The following is an 18,766-nucleotide window of genomic DNA, read 5'->3' on the forward strand; positions in this document are numbered from 1 at the left end:
CTCTCTGGAAAGACCACTCTGTTTTCTGTGTGTAGATCCCCTTGGTTAACAAAAAGGTTCTAGTTTGGGGGCTCAACCCTGCTCGTTTTGGGAGAGAGTAAGTTGGTTTATGGTTTTTTCTCATCTTGGCTTGGGTACAAGTCATACTGAGGGCCAGCAGGTGGCACGCTATCTTAAGTAGCACAGTGTCAGTAAATGTTCTTCTCTGTCTCCATCTAGTAGTAGGGATGAAAAACCCATGCATCTGGACTGATCTGTGGTATTCCAGGAATGGAAAATAGCAGGTAAGAAACAATTTTCCTTTCTCTTGTATCCTCTAGTGGCTATATAAACAGTGGAAGTCTAGTCTCTGAGGAAATGGATGTTTAGTTTATCTAAGGTGTAGCCACATTTTAAAAATGAATTTTTGAGTTTCTAGGGAGTTGATTATAATGCTATATGTAGTTTAGGTAATATGCAAATCTATAAGTGCTCATTAGGGGGTTTACTCCAATCACATTCTTATGATCAGGAAGTGTTTTTTCAATCTGTGGCACACAACTGATTGAAGTAATGCCGAATCTGTTTTGATCACCACAAAGAATTACCTAAACTTTAATAATTTGAAAACTGTTGGTTGGTTTGAATAAATTCTTTCAACCAAAATCAGCCTGTATACCAAGTCTGTTATTGTTTTGAACAGGTTATTCAGGTTGCTGCTGTAGCTAATGAAACTGTTGAAATGACAAATGATGAGAGTCAGAGACTGGAAGGTAAGAACTGCTGCTCAGGTAAATGTTAAAGTCTAACTTGATTATATCTGTCATCTACAAAAGTGGAATAATGGTCTGTTAGGTGACAGTAACCACAAGAGTGATAGGCAGTTAGGAGCACTAAGTACTACTATTCTGGGAACAAAAGATACTCGGAATGCTATCAGATGTATCTTATTTACACCCCTGGACCACATTACAGTCAAAGCTGCCACTCGAAAAACACCAAAAAGACTTTCATTTATTATAATGCAAGATTTAATTGGATAAAGCTCCAATACATTAGTCCTTCGGCATAGTTCCAAACAACCCCTGACATGTCATCTTTCTGCTGATAAGGTAAGATTCCTAAAGAATTTGTTCTATGCAATTTCTTATAAAGGAATCAGGATTATTACAGGAAAGCAAAGTATTCTTATGGTAGGTCCCTAACCTGAAGATACAGGTACCTATCACCAGCTTCCTAATCTTGATGGTTTTAACATGCCATTTCATAACAACATCATGCCCTGTTTCTAAATGGTTGAAATAGGATTAGAATGGCTTTATAATACTTTGCTTTTCAAAATATGAAATTAAACCTCAAATATATACTTATATAACTGGTTAGGCTGAAAGAAGACCAGAGGTCCATCAAGACCACCTTTCTCCTGATTGCCCAATGACTCTTTCCACATGATGATCCAGGAGAAGGCATTAAGGATATGTATCTGTTCAATGTGTGCCTCAATGTACATTTCTTTGTATTGGGCAAGCAGGTAATCATTATCTTTAACTCCCTTCTCTTTTACAGATAATAATTCAGTTGCATCTGGGACAGAAGCCGAGCTCCTCACAGGCAAGACGAATGGGAAAAGCAGTCCAGAAGAGGCGCCGTCCAGTCCAATCAAGTTCATCAACAATAGTATGGGAGCAGGAGAGCCGTTTCATTCATCAAGGTCAACTCTGCAGAGGTAGTCTAACCAGGCAGTCACAGAGCCTTTTCCGTTTCTCCCCTGTCTCGCCATGCAGCTTCTGCGGGATTTTGGGAGGGACTAGAACTTTACTAAATCTGTAATTGTGGGTGAAAGCTCATGGTGTCAGATCATAATCCAGGTTCTGAGTAATGAGCTACAAAAATGAAAGCATAGAAGATCACCAACTTGTTTCAGCTCACAACTGGGACTTGTCTCAAGAAAATATAAGAAAGAATTGGAAAGAAAAAGTGATGACTCTGCATGGTCGAGTTCTGTAGTATTACAGCAGGAAGGGAAAATGGACAGATAAGATGAGCCTTACAATCGGTATCTGCCATCTTGGTCTATGTTCCTGTATTTCTGAAGTGAGCAGCTTTCCTGCCTGTATCTCTGTGCATGCAAAGGTTTCTCCTGCATCTTCTGAGAGAGAAAGAAAAGTCACCACAGTTGGGAAATGCTCCCGGCCTACAGCTCAGCCAGAAGGATTATTATAAAAACACAAAACAAACCCCTTGGGCATTGGTTGACTGCTAAAGTGCAGACAGCCAGTTAAGCTCCATTTTTCAGGCCTGACTGATCCACTGCACTGTGTGCTGGATTTATAGCTTTCATTTCACTAACAAGATTAGGACTATGAGTTCATACCTGCAGTGAGGTAAAACCAAGCCTGGATCAGCCTGTTAGCCAAAAGCAGTCGCTGTCTGTATGTTACCATCAGAGAGGGTAATTTTCACAGCCATTTGCACAGGTAATGAGTAAGTTTGTTTTTCCTGTGAATATTGGCTATCTGAAAATCAACCTCTCAATGCACTAAAATCATGCGCAGATTTAGCCGCATTTAGAGGAGGTGTACCCTTGGGGCATGTTTGGGTGATGGGAGAAAATGAATGCACATAGATCGCATTTTCAACTGTGCACGTTATTTTTCGCAAAGAAAACAGGCACAGATGTCTGTGGGTACTTTCTCTTTCAAACCTGCTGCAGGCACAAAGCGCATGAGTATTTCCGCTTTGAGATTTGATGCTCGCCATGGCTGCCATCCCGAGATGGACAGAATCCAGACAGAGCTTCTCCGAACCTGGGGAGGGTCGCTCCAGGATAAGTAGGGACCTTCGTTTTCAGTTTTTATTTTATTTTCCTGGAAGTTTCAATGTTATAACAAAATAAAAATCTGTGTTATAACAGTCATGTTCTACATTTTTTTTTTTTTTTTTGTTACAGCATAGAAATTCCCAGGAAAAATTTAAAAAACTGAAAATAAAGATTCAGAAGGATAAGCTTGGTCCTGTTTGCTTGTTTTGTATCTCCTGTTTCTGCTTTGTTTTTTTCAAGTGTAATAAGTGGCGTAGGAGAGCTGGACCTGGGGAAGGAAATGAAAGAGAAGGCTAACCTCTCTGCTACCTCAAGCCCAACAGTCCTGGACCAACCCTATTCTGACTGTCCATTTTTGCTGCTTGACGTGCGAGACCGTGATGCTTACAACAGCTGCCACATTATTGGAGGTAGGGGACTGAATCGGATTTAGGTTATGCTTCCAGCAAAGAGCCCACTTTACATCCAAGACAAAATCCCTTAATTATGGTTTGCTAGACTAGACATGTTTAGCAATGCATATCTTCATATCTAGGCTTCCTGTTAAACAGTATAGGTTGTTGTGGAGTCCTGTTACATACTTGGAGGTGCAGTGGGTTCTGCACCTCTACCAGCAGATTGAGACAGTGCAAAGCTGACATCACGGTATATATATATACCCCTGCAGTGACATCAGCCCGCCAATATTCTCCATCTCCAGCAGATGGTGGACGTGCATCTGCCTTCTGGGGATTGTGTTAAAAAGTTTTTTATAGAAGGAGAAAAGAAGAAAGAAGGAAAATTGGTTCTTACCTGCTAATTTTCGTTTCTGTAGTATCACAGATCAGTCCAGACTCCTGGGTTTTGCCTCCCTTCCAGCAGATGGAGACAGAGAGAGTTTTGCAGGCACCACCTCTTAACCTGGTGTGCCACCTGTAGCTCCTCAGTATTTCTCTGTCGCCAGCAGATGGAGGAGGTGCAAAACCTGCAGTTCTGTACCTAGTTAAAAATACAAAAAAAAAAAAAAAATAAGATGCAACAGGACAGGAGTGGTGATTTTGGAAGATCGTTGGTGCAGAAAGAGCAGTCCTATATTTTAAAATGGAACAGGGTAACCCTGAGGGATTTGAATAAGGAGGTTGAGTGGAACTCCTTTTTTTTTAGCTAGATAGTAGACTATTATTCAGTTCTCTATAAAGTACACTCTTGAATGAAGTTTCTGAAGGAAGAGCGTGCCTTATACAGTGACATCTGAAAAACGTGCCCTGTCATTGGACATTTAAATACGTTTATTCCTCACCAGAAGAAGGATAGATACTACCATATTGCTATTGAACTGGTTGCCGAGAATATTGGTGAGTTTCCTAAGGGAGTTTTAGGAAGGAGTTTTGGGATTTTTATGTGTGTTTTTTAAATGATATATTTCTTTCTAGAGTGATTGATGGTTTCCCCTGCTGCAGGCATGGATTAGTGCCAAAATGCTGCAGCGTTGGGAGAAATATATTATGCAATTATTCCAGTTTGCAGTGCTCAGAAGTGAATACTGGGAGAAATAGAATGGCAGCAAAGTTGGGCTGTGTGCTTAGAGGTCAACACTGGGATGAGCTATAATTCAGCAACATTTGTGGTGAATTTCCAGGATTAGAATTTAATTTATCTTCAAGCTGACTGGAGAACTGTGTGTAGCGAACACACATTGAGCTTTTGAACGGAACTCCATAAATTAAGTAGAAGTTGGTGTTTGCCCACTATTGCTGGATTTGAACACAATGTGAATATTTGGTTCACGAGTTAACATTTTGAGACTGTGTTTTTCTTACCTGGCACTGAAAAGATTAAAATTGCATTGGATGATATATGAGAGAGAATTTATAGTCCTTTATTTTGGGCCTGAAAGATTTGAGAGCCACTGTTGGAAACAGGATGCTGGGCTTGATGGACTCTTGGTCTGACCCAGTATGGAAATTTTCTTATGTTCTTAATGAGGACTGTATGTGGATTGTGGTGAATATGTATGTATGAAGGTTGATTTGAGTGTATATTTTATTGATGTGATGTGATGCGGTTTTTTGATGGGATTTATAGTGTAATAAGGATATCACTAATAAATTTTGGTAAAGAAACATATTAATGATTTGTGTTATAATAGCCCTGCCGACTTGCAATCCCGCGTCTGGGTTATCCCACTCCTGGTCCACCAACTTTTTAATGGACTTACGATACGGAAACCCGGAAAGAGGGCTCCGCATGCCCTCCAATACTGGATCCGCTCCGTCCTTGCAAGAGTCGCCACGTGGAGGCTGGAGACCCAGCTCCTCCAAAATTTGGGGAATGAGCGGGGCCAGTTCATCTCTGCGGAACAATCGAAGAATCTTGGGGTCATCACCCTCTGCTGTTAGTTCGGCAGAGTGTGTCTCACCTCAGAGAGAATTCGGAAGTTACAATCCCAGGTGGTGCATATTTTGCAGATGCTAGTGCCCAGAGCTTGGGATTATCTTCAGGTCTTGGGTTCAATGGCATCTACATTGAATTTGGTGCCATGGGCTTTTGCCCACATGTGCCTTCTACAGAAGGCATTGTTGTCGCGCTGGAATCCGTTGTCAGAGGAGTTTCATCGGCCTTTACCGCTGCAGGGTACTTCCAGGTCCAGTCTCTCATGGTGGCTGTGTTGGCCCAATTTGGAGAAAGGGGGGCCTGGAGGTTCTGGACTGAGTTATAGGGATCACGGATGTCAGCCTGAAGGATTGGGAGGTGATTTGTCAAGAATGGCTGGCACAAGGACTGTGGTTGCCAGTGGAAGCATCCTGGTCTATCAATCACTTGGAAATGAGAGCAGTGTGCAGGGTGTTGGTGGAATTCCTTCCACAAGTCCAAGGTCGAATGGCCAGAGTGTTTTCGGACAATATGACAACGGTGGCTTATATCAATCGGCAAGGGAGAACAAAGAGTCGCGCGGTTGCCCAAGGAGCCCAGGACCTTTTTGCCTGGCCGGAGCAACATTTGCAGGGAATAACCGCTTTACTTGTTGTGAGAGTGGATAAGGTGCAAGTAGACTAAATCAGCAGGTAACAGTTGGACCCAGGAGAATGGGAGCTGTTAAAGGAGGCCTTCGGCCTTATCCAGTCTTGTTGAGGCAGTCCCCATCTGGATCTGATGGTGTCAAGGAGCAATGCCAAGGCAGCAAGTTTCTTCAGCTGCAGATGATAGGTCGCAGCCGAGAGCATAGACGCTTGGGTTCTTCCATGGCCAACAAGGATCCTGCCATACATGTTCCCTCCGTGACCATTAATAGGTTGAGTGTTTTGGCACATCGAGAGGCATCCGAGCCAGGTGGTGCTGGGGGTGCTGGAGAGGCTGCGTCATCCGTGGTTCACAGATCTGGTTCAGTGCACAATTGACGTGCCCCTAAGATTGGTTCATTTGCAGGGACTGTTAAAACAAGGTCCTATTTTCTCGGATTGGGTGGATCACTTTTGTCTCACAACAGAAAAGATACTCTGAGCCCGAGATCTTTAAAGGCTTAGTTTTCAGTTCTTTATGGGTTCAGGTGGCAGCCTTGGGGTGTCTCTGAGGTATACTCCCGGGAAAAGGTTGTTGGCCGCAAGTCCGGATGTTGTGAGGTTTTTGAAGGGGGTCGAGCTTCTGCGGCCACTAGTGCACAGATTGTCCGGCATGTAGTTTAAACTTGGTCTTGCAGGTGCTTTGTGGGCCTCCGATTTGAGCTGTTAAGGAAGGCATCGTTAAAGGACCTCACTCTGAAGGTGGTATTTTTGGTGGTGATTTGTTTGTTCAGAAGCATCTCGGAGCGGCAGGCTTTGTCCTGTAGGGAACAGTTTTGGGGATTTTGGACAAGGGGTTGTCTGCGCACGGTACCTTCGTTTCTATCTAAGGTGGTATCTTCGTTTCACCTGAATCAGACTGTGGAGCTCCTGCCTTCTTGAATTGATCTGCTGAGTCACCAGAGGCAAAGGTCACAAACAGTTTTCGGTGGTTGGATCATTTGTTTGTATTGTTTGGAGGTGCCAGAAATGGATGCAAGGCCTCCAAGGGCACAATAGTGCGTTGGCTGAAAGAAGCTATTGTTTCAGCCTATCTTTGTAAGGAGAAAAGAATTCCTGAGGGGTTGCGTGTGCACTCTACTAGAGTCCAGGCAGTGTTGTGGGCCAAGTGTCAATTAGTGTTGCCGCAGGAGATTTGTAGAGCGGTGACGTGGTCTTCTCTTCACACTTTTTCTTGCCGTTAATGTTTAGATGTTCAGGCTCCAGGAGAGCCGACATTTGGCAAAAGTGTGTTGAGAGGGAGCCTTTTGTGGGCCCACCCCATGTAGGGGTCCTTTGGTACATCCTACTTGTCTGGTCTGATCTAGGGTACAAACAGGAAATGAAAATTGGTTCTTACCTGCTAATTTTCGTTCTTGAAGTACCACAAATCAGTCCAGAGACCCAGTCCCTTAATGTTCTCAAGACCATTACGGCAAGTCTGTGTTCTGGTATGCTTACTGAAAGAACTGTCAAAATGTGTATATATATAGAACCTAAAGAAGTTTGCCAGGTTGTGGTTAGCCTCTTGGATTGATTTTTGGTTTTTCTGTTTGGGGGGCTCCAACTTTTGGGTTTGGCATTCGCCCTCATTTAGGGGGTTGTTTAGGAGTTGTTACTCTATAGTTCCTGAACATACCCAGATCAGTCCAGACAAGCGGGTTTTATTCATCCCTACCAGCAGATGGAGGTAGAGAACAAAACTTTGGGCTCTGATATACGAGAGTGCCACCTGCAGTCCCTCAGTATTTCTCTGCCTCCAGCAGATAGTAGAGGTGCTAACTAGCACCTCTACTATCTGCTGGAGGCACCTCTACTATCTGCTGGAGGCAGAGAAATACTGAGGGACTGCAGGTGGCACTCTCGTATATCAGAGCCCAAAGTTTTGTTCTCTACCTCCATCTGCTGGTAGGGATGAATAAAACCCGCTTGTCTGGACTGATCTGGGTATGTTCAGGAACTATAGAGTAACAACTCCTAAACAACCCCCTAAATGAGGGCGAATGCCAAACCCAAAAGTTGGAGCCCCCCAAACAGAAAAACCAAAAATCAATCCAAGAGGCTAACCACAACCTGGCAAACTTCTTTAGGTTCTATATATATACATTTTGACAGTTCTTTCAGTAAGCATACCAGAACACAGACTTGCCGTAATGGTCTTGAGAACATTAAGGGACTGGGTCTCTGGACTGATTTGTGGTACTTCAAGAACGAAAATTAGCAGGTAAGAACCAATTTTCATTTCCTGTTTGTACCCTAGATCAGACCAGACAAGTAGGATATATCCGACTGACTGGATATATTAAGGAAAATTGCTCCCTGAGGTGACAGGCTCCTGCAGAAGGGTTGTCCCTCTGGTTGAGCCGGGCGAACGGGGGGTTGGATGCCCCTGGCCAGCTTCAGCCGCAATTCCAGGACCCCTGAAAGCCAGTGGCCTAGTTCCCTCGGTAGGCCTGAAGCCCTCTGCCGGCCCAGGAACAGGGAAGTACCCTTACTTTTGTTTTGTGTTTTCCTGTGTATCTGGGCCTTTAAGTTTAAAGTTTTGTTTTAAAAAAAAAAAAAAGTCACCGGCAGCTGTCTGCTTTTACAACAGCAGACGCAAGTGAGCAGTCTGAGCGGGCTAGTAGGCAGACACCTCGGTGGGATCGGCGGGTGCAGGCCGGGCAGTAAGTGGGCGGATCGGGGGATTATTAGTAGAGTGGTCCCGGTCGGGACAGTTTCACTCCGGTGGGGGCTGGCTGCACTCCCGATCGAGCCGCACGGTTTTCAGTCGCGGCATCGGCCTGTTCAGCACACTGGTGGGAAATACTTGGGGCAGTGCGCCCTCTTCAGGGTTTGACAGCTGCCACGTGGTGCAGCCCTTCCCCTCATGATCCAGGCCGCATGGAAGCGCAGCAAGCATAGGATTTGCCTGTTGGTTTTTTTCTTTTTGCCTTTATTTTTTGGTGCTTGCTATGACGGACAAGCAGCTCAGGAAGACCTGTAAGGCCTGTGGCAGCCCGTCGGTCTGCCTGAATGACCTCCTTCTCTGCACGGAGTGTGCTGGAGGAGGGAAGGGAGTTCTGACAGGGAATCAAAGCCGCGGAGGAATCCACGGACCACAGCGTTCGCGCTTGGGTCACAGGAGGTAGTGGCTATGGCCGCAGAAGCGGGGCCAGATAGGTTCCGGGGGGTCCCCGCCGCTCCTGTCTCCCATGATTCGACCAAGGAAAAAAGGTCCGGATATTTTGGGCCCTAGCAGCCCCAAGCGCCCTTTGGGGTCCCCGGGGGGGGGGGATTTCACCCGAATTTGTACTTTTGCTGCACGAAGCCTTCCTGACTAAGCAGGCAGGTAAGTGCGGGGTCACAGAAGGGCCTGGTGGGATCGGCAAAGCGGGGGAAGGTCCCCTCTAAAGGCTCCGCGAGCCCACGAATTCTGCCTCCCGAGGGACAGCTAGTGCGATTGGAATCTGACTCGGAACACTCGGACGAGTCTAAGGAGGAGGATAAGGTATCCTCGGAGGCCATTCAGGAGGAGGAGGTCCCCAGGCTGAAGGCGACGATCCACGGGTGATCCGTTTTTTCAAGAGAGAGGAGCTTCGCCCGCTTATACCTCTAGTGTTAGAGGAGTTGGGGATTAAGCTCACCCTGGAGGATTCAGATGCTGAAGGGGTTAATCCGGTTCTGGATGGCCTATGGAGACCCCATAGGCCATCCAGAAGAAAATCCAGACGTTGATCAACTGGGAGTGGGATTCCCCCGACTCGGGCCTGCGAGTGGGCAGGGCAATGTCCAAGCTTTATCCACTTCTGCAGGACCATTTGGATGTTCTTGGCAGTGTTGGCAGTCACTAAGAAGACCACTATCCTGGTTGCTGGAGCTTCCGCCCTGAAGGATGTTCAGAATCGGAAGTTGGAAGTGCATCTCAAGCGAGCGTTTGAGGTCCTGGGGCTCGGCCTGCGAGCGGTGTTCTGTGCAAGTCTAATGCAGCGGGCCTGTTTGTATTGGATCCAGAAGCCGCAGGAGCAGTCGGCCTCTGGGATTCTTTTCCCAGTCCCGGCGGCCCGCCTGGAAGCGGGGGTTGCCTATGGTGCGGATGCCTTGTATGACCTGGTGAGAACCACAGCCCGCGTTATGGTATCGGTGGTGGCAGTCAGACGACACTTGTGGCTACGTAACTGGTCAGCGGACCTGTCGTCAAAATCGCAGCTCTGTAATCTGCCCTTTCAGGGGAAACTACTGTTTGGTGAGGATCTCGATTGTCTGATGAAGTCGCTGGGAGAGACGAAGGGCAATAAGCTGCCAGAGGATCGAAAGTCTGACCGGAATCCTTTCTCCTCTCGGCCTCGCTTTCAGGAGTCGAGGTGTTTTCGTCAGCTGAGGTCCTCGGGGGGGTCTCGGCCCCACGACAGTCTTCGCACAGGCAACAGTCCTTTCGGGGGTCTGGAAGGTCATCTAGAGGTGGATCCACCCAGGGAGCAGGTGGAAATAAGTCCTCACAATGAGATCCAGCAGGTCCACTCCTCATCTCTGGTAATCGGGGGCAGGCTGGCCCGGTTCTACGGGAAGTGGACCAAGATAACCTTTGACCGGTGGGTCTTGAGCGTAGTGAGAGACGGCTATGCCTTAGAATTTTCTCGCCCTGTGCGGTCATTGTTTCTGGAGTCGTGTTGTCTTTCCCGAAGCAAACAGACAGCAGTCCAGGAAACGCTTCAGCGTCTGTTAAGTCTGGAGGCGGTTGTGCTGGTACCAATGTCTGAACAGAGGCAAGGCAGATATTCCATCTACTTTGTGGTGCCCTATCTTAGGCCTGAAGAAGGTCAAGCAGAGTTTGAAGGTACCATGTTTTTGGATGGAGACGTTGCGCACCGTAATTGCAGCGGTACAGGGAGGAGAGTTTTTGGCGTCTCTGGATCTCACCGAGACTTATCTGCATATCCCCATCCTTCAGGAGCACCAATATATTTCTCAGATTCATGGTTCTGGGACAGCACTATCAGTTTCAAGCGCTTCCTTTCGGACTGGCCACCGCCCCGCTGACCTTTACAAAGGTGATGGTAGTAGTGGCAGCGGCTCTGCGACAAGAGGGATTTCTGGTACACCCGTACTTGGACGACTGGCTGATCTGGGCAAAGTCACTAGAGGAGTGTGTGCGGTCTGTGGACCAAGTTTGGTCACTCTTGGAATCTCTGGGCTGGGTCATAAATGTGCAGAAGAGTCATCTGGTCCCCTCTCGTTCCCTCGAATACTTGGGAGCCCATTTTCACACCCAGCGGAGCAGAGTGTTTCTCACAGACGACAGGATGAACAAGATTCAGGGAAAGATAGCAAGTCTGCTGCGTCTACAGGTGCCGAAGGTCTGAGATTATTTACAGGTCCTGGGCTCGATGGCATCCACGTTGGAACTGGTGCCCTGGGCGTTTGCCCACTTGAGGCTGCTGTTGTCCCGTTGGAATCCTCTGTCGCAACAATATTTTTTGCCCCTATCTCTGATGGAGCCGTCCAGTCTGGCCAGGTGGATGACGCTGAGCAATCTGGAGAAGGGAATGCCTCTCGAGGTCCCGGATTGGGTGGTGGGCAACACGGATGCAAGTCTTCGGGGCAGGGGAGCGGTTTGTCTGGGCAAGTCTGCTCAGGGCCTTTGGTCGGCATCAGAGCAGACGTGGTCCATCAATTGCCTGGAGACGAGAGCGGTACGCAGAGCTCTAGAGCAGTTTCTACCCTTGGTCCGTGATCGGATGGTGCGAGTTTTCTCAGACAACTCGATCACGGTAGCTTACATCAACTGCCCACGCGGAACGAAGAGTCCTGCGTAGCGCAGGAGGCTCAGCTGCTGTTTGAGTGGGCAGAGCTTCATCTCGAGGGAATCGCCACGTCGGAGGAGTCGACATTGTCCAAGCAGATTACCTCAGCTGACAACAGTTGGAGCCGGGAAAGTGGGAACTCTTTCGGAGGGCCTAGGAGCTCCTCTGCATCCTGATTACCATGTGGGGTGGTTGGCCCGACAAGGCTAGTAGTCACACTCTGTGTTGCTGTGTTCTCAGCTATCTTGGCAGCAGAGACGGGGAGCAATCATTTTAGTAAGGGCTGCTGGGACTCGGAACATAGGCTGCTGTGAACATAGGAGGAGGGAGCCAGGCAGTGCTGCTGGTCTGCCTGGCTCCCTCCTCCTATGTACACATTTCCTGTTTTAAAGCATAAGCAAGTAAGTATGGCCCAAACTGTAGAGATTGTTCCCTGTCTCTGCTGCTGGGATAGCTGAGAAGCCAACAGCACAGAGTCCAGCTTTTAGTGCCTGTTGGGCCAACCGCCCCACACAGGAGTTGGGAGTTTGAGGTGGCTGAGCAAGAAAGAAGAAAGTAAGGAGAGAGAAAGATACAAAATGGAGATGGGAAAGGGTAGACTTGGAAGGGAAGAAGAGAGATAAGTGGAAGAAGATGCGATGTGAAAAGTGTGAAAAAGCGGGAGGTGGAATGGGTAGAATGGAAGGGAGAGAAGGAAGAGAAGAGATGGGGAGGAGGGCAATAGGAAGGAAGGGAGAGTGCTAGGGAAAGATATGAAAGAGAAGGTTGGTAGTAGGGGAGAAGGGGGAGGGAAGGAGAGAGACCAGAGAAAAGAGAAAGATGTGAAGGGGAGGGAGATGAAAGAAGGGAGAGAAGGGATTGGGTGGGAGAGTCTGTGTCTCAGTTACATTTGTATCTTCAGGTTAATTATCAAAATCTAGTGGGAAGGACCTATGGGCTCATGCCCCAGATCTTTTCTCTTGTTATGGGGCCTGCCAGCTCTTGCAAGCTCAGAGGCCCTGTAGTAGTCCACCCCTTGCATAGACTTCCATGGTAACAGGAAGTCTGTGCAGGAGGAAGGGCTTCAGCAGCATGAGCTGCAGGCCCAGAGTGATGGCATGGCAGCGGTAGCAGCGCACTGGAACGTTACATGCAAAAGTGGCCTTCTTTCAAAATTGCCTGCCTGACATGCAGATGAGCACATGTGCATATCAGGCAGGCATATGTTGAGAACCCCGAGTCGCCATGGATCAGTGCTATGCTTAAGATTTACACTCCTTCCTGTACTTTGCGTTCTTCAAAATCTAGGCTCCTTACTGTTCCTACCATCAAAGCAGCATGAGACCAGGGAACATGCTTTTTCCCTAGCTAGCCCAGCTGTTTGAAACTCCTTGCCTAAACAACTGAGATTGCCATCCTGCACCAAGAGTTTCAGGAAACTTCTGAAAACTCTTCTGCGACTCTGAACCCTAAGCTACAGACCCAAACACCCTGGCGTATGGCGCAGGCAGGGTCACAGTGTTTGACTGTAGCTGTAGTTGTGTGTTCCTGACGTCACATATTCCGTGACATTGTAATGTAATTGTTTTTTAGTTTTGTTTTTATGTGATTTATTATTTTTCTCTACGGATTATTGTTAACCGCTTTGAACTTGGCTTAGGCGGTATGCAAATTTTTAAAAATAACGAACTAAATAAATAATTACGTTTACCCAGACAGAATGGAGACATCCTGGTGGCGGAGTTGGGGAGGGGTTTGGACTTGGATGCATACTTTGTATAATTCGACTCTGTGCATGCAAATTTTCCTGAAAGTTTTATGTGCACCAAATAGCAGGTGTAATTTGTGTGGGGCAGATTTGAGAATTGGTGTAACTTGTGTGCGTATTTGCAGCATAAGTTATACAGGATGGTTTGAAAATTACTGATGTAAGGGTCCATAAAAAATGATGAGGGGGGAGATAAGCCATCTCTGCATGTAGAGTCCCCCTCCTGACCTCCCCTCTGCCTCTGAGAGCATTCCATATCTCCGCCGCAGATTCACTTTTCACAGTGTAGACTCTGGAAAATGTTTGGAAGTGCACTTTATTTCAAAGTGTTATCCACTTCCCCATGAAACATACTCAAAGCATGCACACATCCTCACCCATAGGAAAGGCACAGAAAAATGCTGCCTGGTGTCTCATGAGAAAATCCATTTTTATTTGATTCTCTCCTCTTCAGTTATAGTTAAGGCACAGTTTGGGTGGGTGTACCAAGAGGGCAGGCTGAGAAAACAAAATCCATCATCACCTCTCTCAAAACCTAAGCATAAATGTGCTTTTTGGAGTGTGACTGACCGAGTGAGCAACACACAATAACGAATCTGGTGGCTTGTTTCCACAGCTCACTGCTACCCCATTGCAATGCTATCCAGGACCATGAATCCTTTCACGAGTGACATCCTGCAGTTTGTATCCTTTATATCTGCTTTACTTTTCAAGGTAAATTTGGACTTGGACTTTGAGTTGTTATATATTTTTGTAGATCTTGTTTTCTTTTTTTTTTATACCTCTTTCAGTGCTTTGAAGGATAAGAACCTAATAATAGTGGCTTGGAAAAGCACAGTGAGGTCGATATTCAAAGGCATTTATAAAATCAGGATAACTCATCCAAATAAATGTCAAGTTTTGAAAATGTGGACCTTTTATGCAGATACATTTTATCCAGATAAAGTGGTAGGCACTCCAGGACAGAGTTGAGATAGCATGAGAAGGGTTAAAGTTATTCGGTAATATGTTCCTGGATAACTTTAACTTACCAGGCTGTATGCAAAGATGTCTACCCCACTGAATATCCCTGATAACTTTAGCTGGATAAGTTCTCTGTTTTCTTGGGGTTTTGAAAATTGACCTCAATGTGTGCAATGTGTGCAGATTCTGTTGTCTTTTACCATACAGAATTTCATTTTTGAGACCTGATGTGTTGGGATCTGGTGCCATCAGCCATCATTCATGATCTCATAGGGATTTTACTGCCTTATTTTATATCCTCTCCCAAATTACTTTAGCTCAGTCATTGTGATGGTCTTCGACCGGGGCCATGCACTCTGTCTCCTTCCAGTACCCTGCAACTATAGGCCCTAAATCTGGCCACTAGACTTCACCATTGTGCAATGACTGTCACTCCCCCTCCAACCCCTCCCATGGGCCTATGAATGGCACCTCCATAACATCCTGGAAAACCTGGGCTGGGAGTCAAACTCAGGTGCACAGCTCTGCCCTCAAGTCACCAATGGGGTTGCCAATTGGTTCCAGATTTTCAGGACAGGTTGATCCAGGCCTAGTTTTATCCCATTGCATGCTGGGATTTATTTTGATTTCCCTATTGCATTCCCTAAGAAAAGCAAGACTTATAAGTACCTGCATACAGGTGAGTAAAGGCAGAATGGATCAACCTGTCCTGAAAATCTGGAGCCAGTTGGCAATCCTAGCCACCAGGCCAGTGTTTCAGTCCTGCCATGCCGCACCCCTTGCATTTCCAGCATTGAGCAGCCCCTCACATACAGCTAGTTATTTTGAAAGAAGCCCGGAGGTCAATTGTGTCCAGCCTCAATAAGAAAATTGGTTCTTACCTGCTAATTTTCGTTCCTGTAGTACCAACGGATCAGTCCAGACTCCTGGGTTTATTCATCCCTGCCAGCAGATGGAGACAGAGAAAGCCTCATTGACACTGCTTGAAAATCCATGGTGCCACCTGCAGTAGCTCAGTATTGATCTGTACCCAAGCTGAAAACACTATGTGCAATAAACTGACTTTAAAAAACCGTGTTAACTTAGTTTATAACAAAGAACAGAAGTTTGCTGAAAGGATTATGGCTGAGTGGACAACTCTCCCTCCAACCCGGGTGGGTTCTGGACTGATCAGTTGGTACTACAGGAACGAAAATTAGCAGGTAAGAACCAATTTTCTTTTTCCTGTATGTACCCAGATCAGTCCAGACTCCTGGGATGTACCAAAGCTTCCTAGAGAGGGTGGGACCTGGAGAGTCCCGCTCGCAAGACACCTTCACCAAAAGACCTGGAATCAGCAAATCCTAAGTCCAATCGGTAATGCCACTCTGCATATTTCCTGTGGAGACACCACCTGAGCCTCCGCCCAAGAAGCGGCCTGTGCCTGCGTCGAGTGGACCCGCAAACTCTCTGGAACTTGACGGCCCTTGAGAATATATGCCGACCCAATAGCCTCCTTAAGCCATCTGGCAGTAGTTGCTTTGGAGGCATGGGTACCCTTCTTTGCACCGCTCCATAACACAAACAGATGATCAGATCTCCTGAACTCATTAGTAACCTTGAGATAGCGAAGCAAGGTTCTACGGACATCCAACAGTTTAAGCTCCCTAGCATGTTGCGTAGAAGCATCCAAGCCTGCAAACGCCGGAAGCTCGATAGTCTGATTAACATGAAAGGCAGAAACCACCTTTGGAACAAAGGAGGGAACCGTTCACAACGTAATACCTGAATCAGATATTTGAAGAAAAGGATCCCTACAAGACAAAGCTTGCAATTCTGAAATTCTCCTGGCGGAACAAATGGCCATCAGGAACACCACCTTGAGAGTCAGATCCTTAAGGGTCGCTCTCCAAATCTGTTCAAATGGGGCATCACACAATCCCCACAGAACCAGATTAAGGTTCCAAGGAGGACATACTTTCCGCACCAGAGGACGCAAATTCTTAACACCGTGAAGAAACCTTTGGACGTCCGGATGTGATGACAAGGAATATCCCTCATGCCTGCCTTGCAAGCAGGATAAAGCCACCACCTGCACTTTCAGGGAATTAAAGGCAAGACCTTTAGTTAGACCATCCTGTAAAAAGGACAAGACTTGAGAAATCGATGCCTGAACCGCTGGTATCCCTCGGTCGGTACACCAAGCTTCAAACACTTTCCAGACTCGAACATATGAGAGGGAAGTAGATTGCCACCTGGCCTGTAAAAGCGTAGTGATCACAGGTTCCGGATATCCTCTCTGCCTCAAGCGACGTCTCTCAAAAGCCAAGCCACTAGACAAAAGTGATCGGTCTGGTTGGAAAATACGGGACCTTGACGAAGACGTTCCGGGAGATGACCCAGACATAACAGCCCACCGCTAGATTGACTAGATCTGCGAACCACGGTCGATGGGCCCATTCCGGAGCCATTAAGATCACCTTCCCTGGGTGTCTCTCTATTCTGCGCAAAACTTTGCCCACCAGAGGCCACGGCGGAAACACATATAGCAAGACTTACGGAGGCCAAGGCACTACTAGAGCGTCGACTCCCTTGGCCCCATACGCTCTCCTGCGACTGAAGAACTGAGGAGCTTTCGCATTGAGCCGAGTTGCCATCAAATCGACGTGGGGACGGCCCCACCGTCTCTGGATGAGCCGCTTCGTGGACTCCGCCAACTCCCACTCACCTGGATCTAAGCGATACGACTGAGGAAATCGGTCTGAACGTTGTCAACCCCCACGATATGAGAAGCCGCTAGCTGAACCAAGTACCGTTCCGCCCATTGAAAGAACGTTTGTGCTTCAATTGCCACCCCCTGGCTCTTGGTCCCGCCCTGACGATTGATGTATGCAACCGTTGTGGCGTTGTCTGACAGAACCCTGACCGAACGACCCTGAACGAGGGGGAGAAAAGTTTGAAGGGCCAGCCGCACCGCTCTGGTCTCCAACCGATTGATTGGCCACGAGGCTTCCACTGCCGACCAAGTGCCCTGGGCCGACTGTCGCTCGCAGACCGCTCCCCAACCAGAGAGACTGGCATTGGTAGTGAGAACCACTCACTCCGGAATCTCCAGACTGACTCCATGCTGCAGATTGGAAGACTATAGCCACTATGACAGGCTGCTCTGTGCCGACACATCCAGCAAAACTGGTAAATGAAAAGCCTGCGACAGAGGATTCCATTTGTCCAATAGGGCCCTCTGAAGTGGACACATATGCATGAAGGCCCATGGTACCAATTCCAAGGTTGAAGCCATCGAACACAGAACTTGTAGGAAGTCCCAGGCTCGCGGAATCTTCAACGCCAACAAGCGCCGAACTTGCGCCTGCAGTTTGAGCATCCTCTCCTGAGTGAGAAACACCCTGCCTTGACTCGTATCGAAACGAGCTCCGAGGTAATCTAGCACCTGGGACGGCTCCAAGTGACTCTTCCGGTTTACCACCCAGCCGAGAGACTCCAACAGGTGAACAACCTTCTGAACTGACGAACGGCAGCCTTCCAACGATTTCTACCAAATTAACCAATCATCGAGATAAAGGTGCACCAACACCCCTTCACGTCGTAGAGCCGCCACCACCACCACCATCACCTTGGTGAAAGTGCGAGGAGCCATCACTAGAATGAAAGACAAAGCCTGGAATTGGAAATGTTGACCCATTACCGTGAACCGTAGGAACCCTGATGCTCTGGACGGATTGGGATATGCAAGTATGTTTCCATCAGATCCAGGGAGGCCAAAAACGCCCGAGAGCGTACAACCGCAATGACCGACCATAGCGTTTTCATTCGAAACCGTGGAATCTTTAAGGACCTGTTGACCGATTTGAGATCCAAAATGGGTCGAAACATTCCTTCCTTTTTCGGGACAACAAAATAGATGGAATAACGACCTCTGCCCCATTCGTGAGGCGGTACCAGGACCACTGCTCCCAAACCGCGTAACCTGCGCAAAGTCTCCCGAAGTGCTCGACGCTTTGACAAGAACCCGCAAGGGGAGACTAAGAAGAGGTCTCGAACGGATTGTGCAAAATCGAAGGCGTAACCGTCTCTTATCATGGAGAGGACCCACTGATCCTGCGTGATTTTGGTCCACTCCCTGTAAAAATCTGCCAGCCGGCCCCCTATATAGGGAACGGCGGAGTGAACCGGCCTCACTTCATTGGGGGGACTTGGCAGCCGCTGCTCCCCCCCGCCAAGGGAGCTCGAAAAGGTTGCCGCCCGCCGCAAAAGGACTGACCCCAATTCGTTCCCTGCGGTTGCTGAAAAGTCCTTTGTGGCTGCATCCCTACAGGCCCTCTGGAAGAACAAGACCGTCTGGCGTCCCTGAAGCGGGACCTGGATTGAAACGCCTGGCGATTCCTTGGCCTGTCCTCCGGCATCTTATGTACCTTTGTCTCACTGAGTTGTTTGATGAGCTGTTCTAGTTGCTCCCCAA

At 47.6% G+C, this 18,766-nt stretch overlaps 1 protein-coding gene across 3 annotated transcripts in view; it reads left to right on the forward strand.

Moving 5' to 3' along the window:
- The window catches only part of CEP41 (centrosomal protein 41), a 91,718-nt gene that overhangs the window by 49,292 nt on the left and 23,660 nt on the right, over positions 1-18,766 (forward strand). For all 3 annotated transcript variants that reach the window (XM_029616032.1, XM_029616031.1, XM_029616030.1), the window contains exons 5-8: positions 683-752; positions 1,546-1,705; positions 3,041-3,210; positions 13,964-14,031. In XM_029616032.1, coding sequence (XP_029471892.1) covers positions 683-752; positions 1,546-1,705; positions 3,041-3,210; positions 13,964-14,031 — 468 coding nt within the window. The remainder of the gene's footprint in view (positions 1-682; positions 753-1,545; positions 1,706-3,040; positions 3,211-13,963; positions 14,032-18,766) is intronic.

This window comes from Rhinatrema bivittatum, chromosome 9, assembly GCF_901001135.1.
Source record: "Rhinatrema bivittatum chromosome 9, aRhiBiv1.1, whole genome shotgun sequence".
NCBI classification, from domain to species: domain Eukaryota; kingdom Metazoa; phylum Chordata; class Amphibia; order Gymnophiona; family Rhinatrematidae; genus Rhinatrema; species Rhinatrema bivittatum.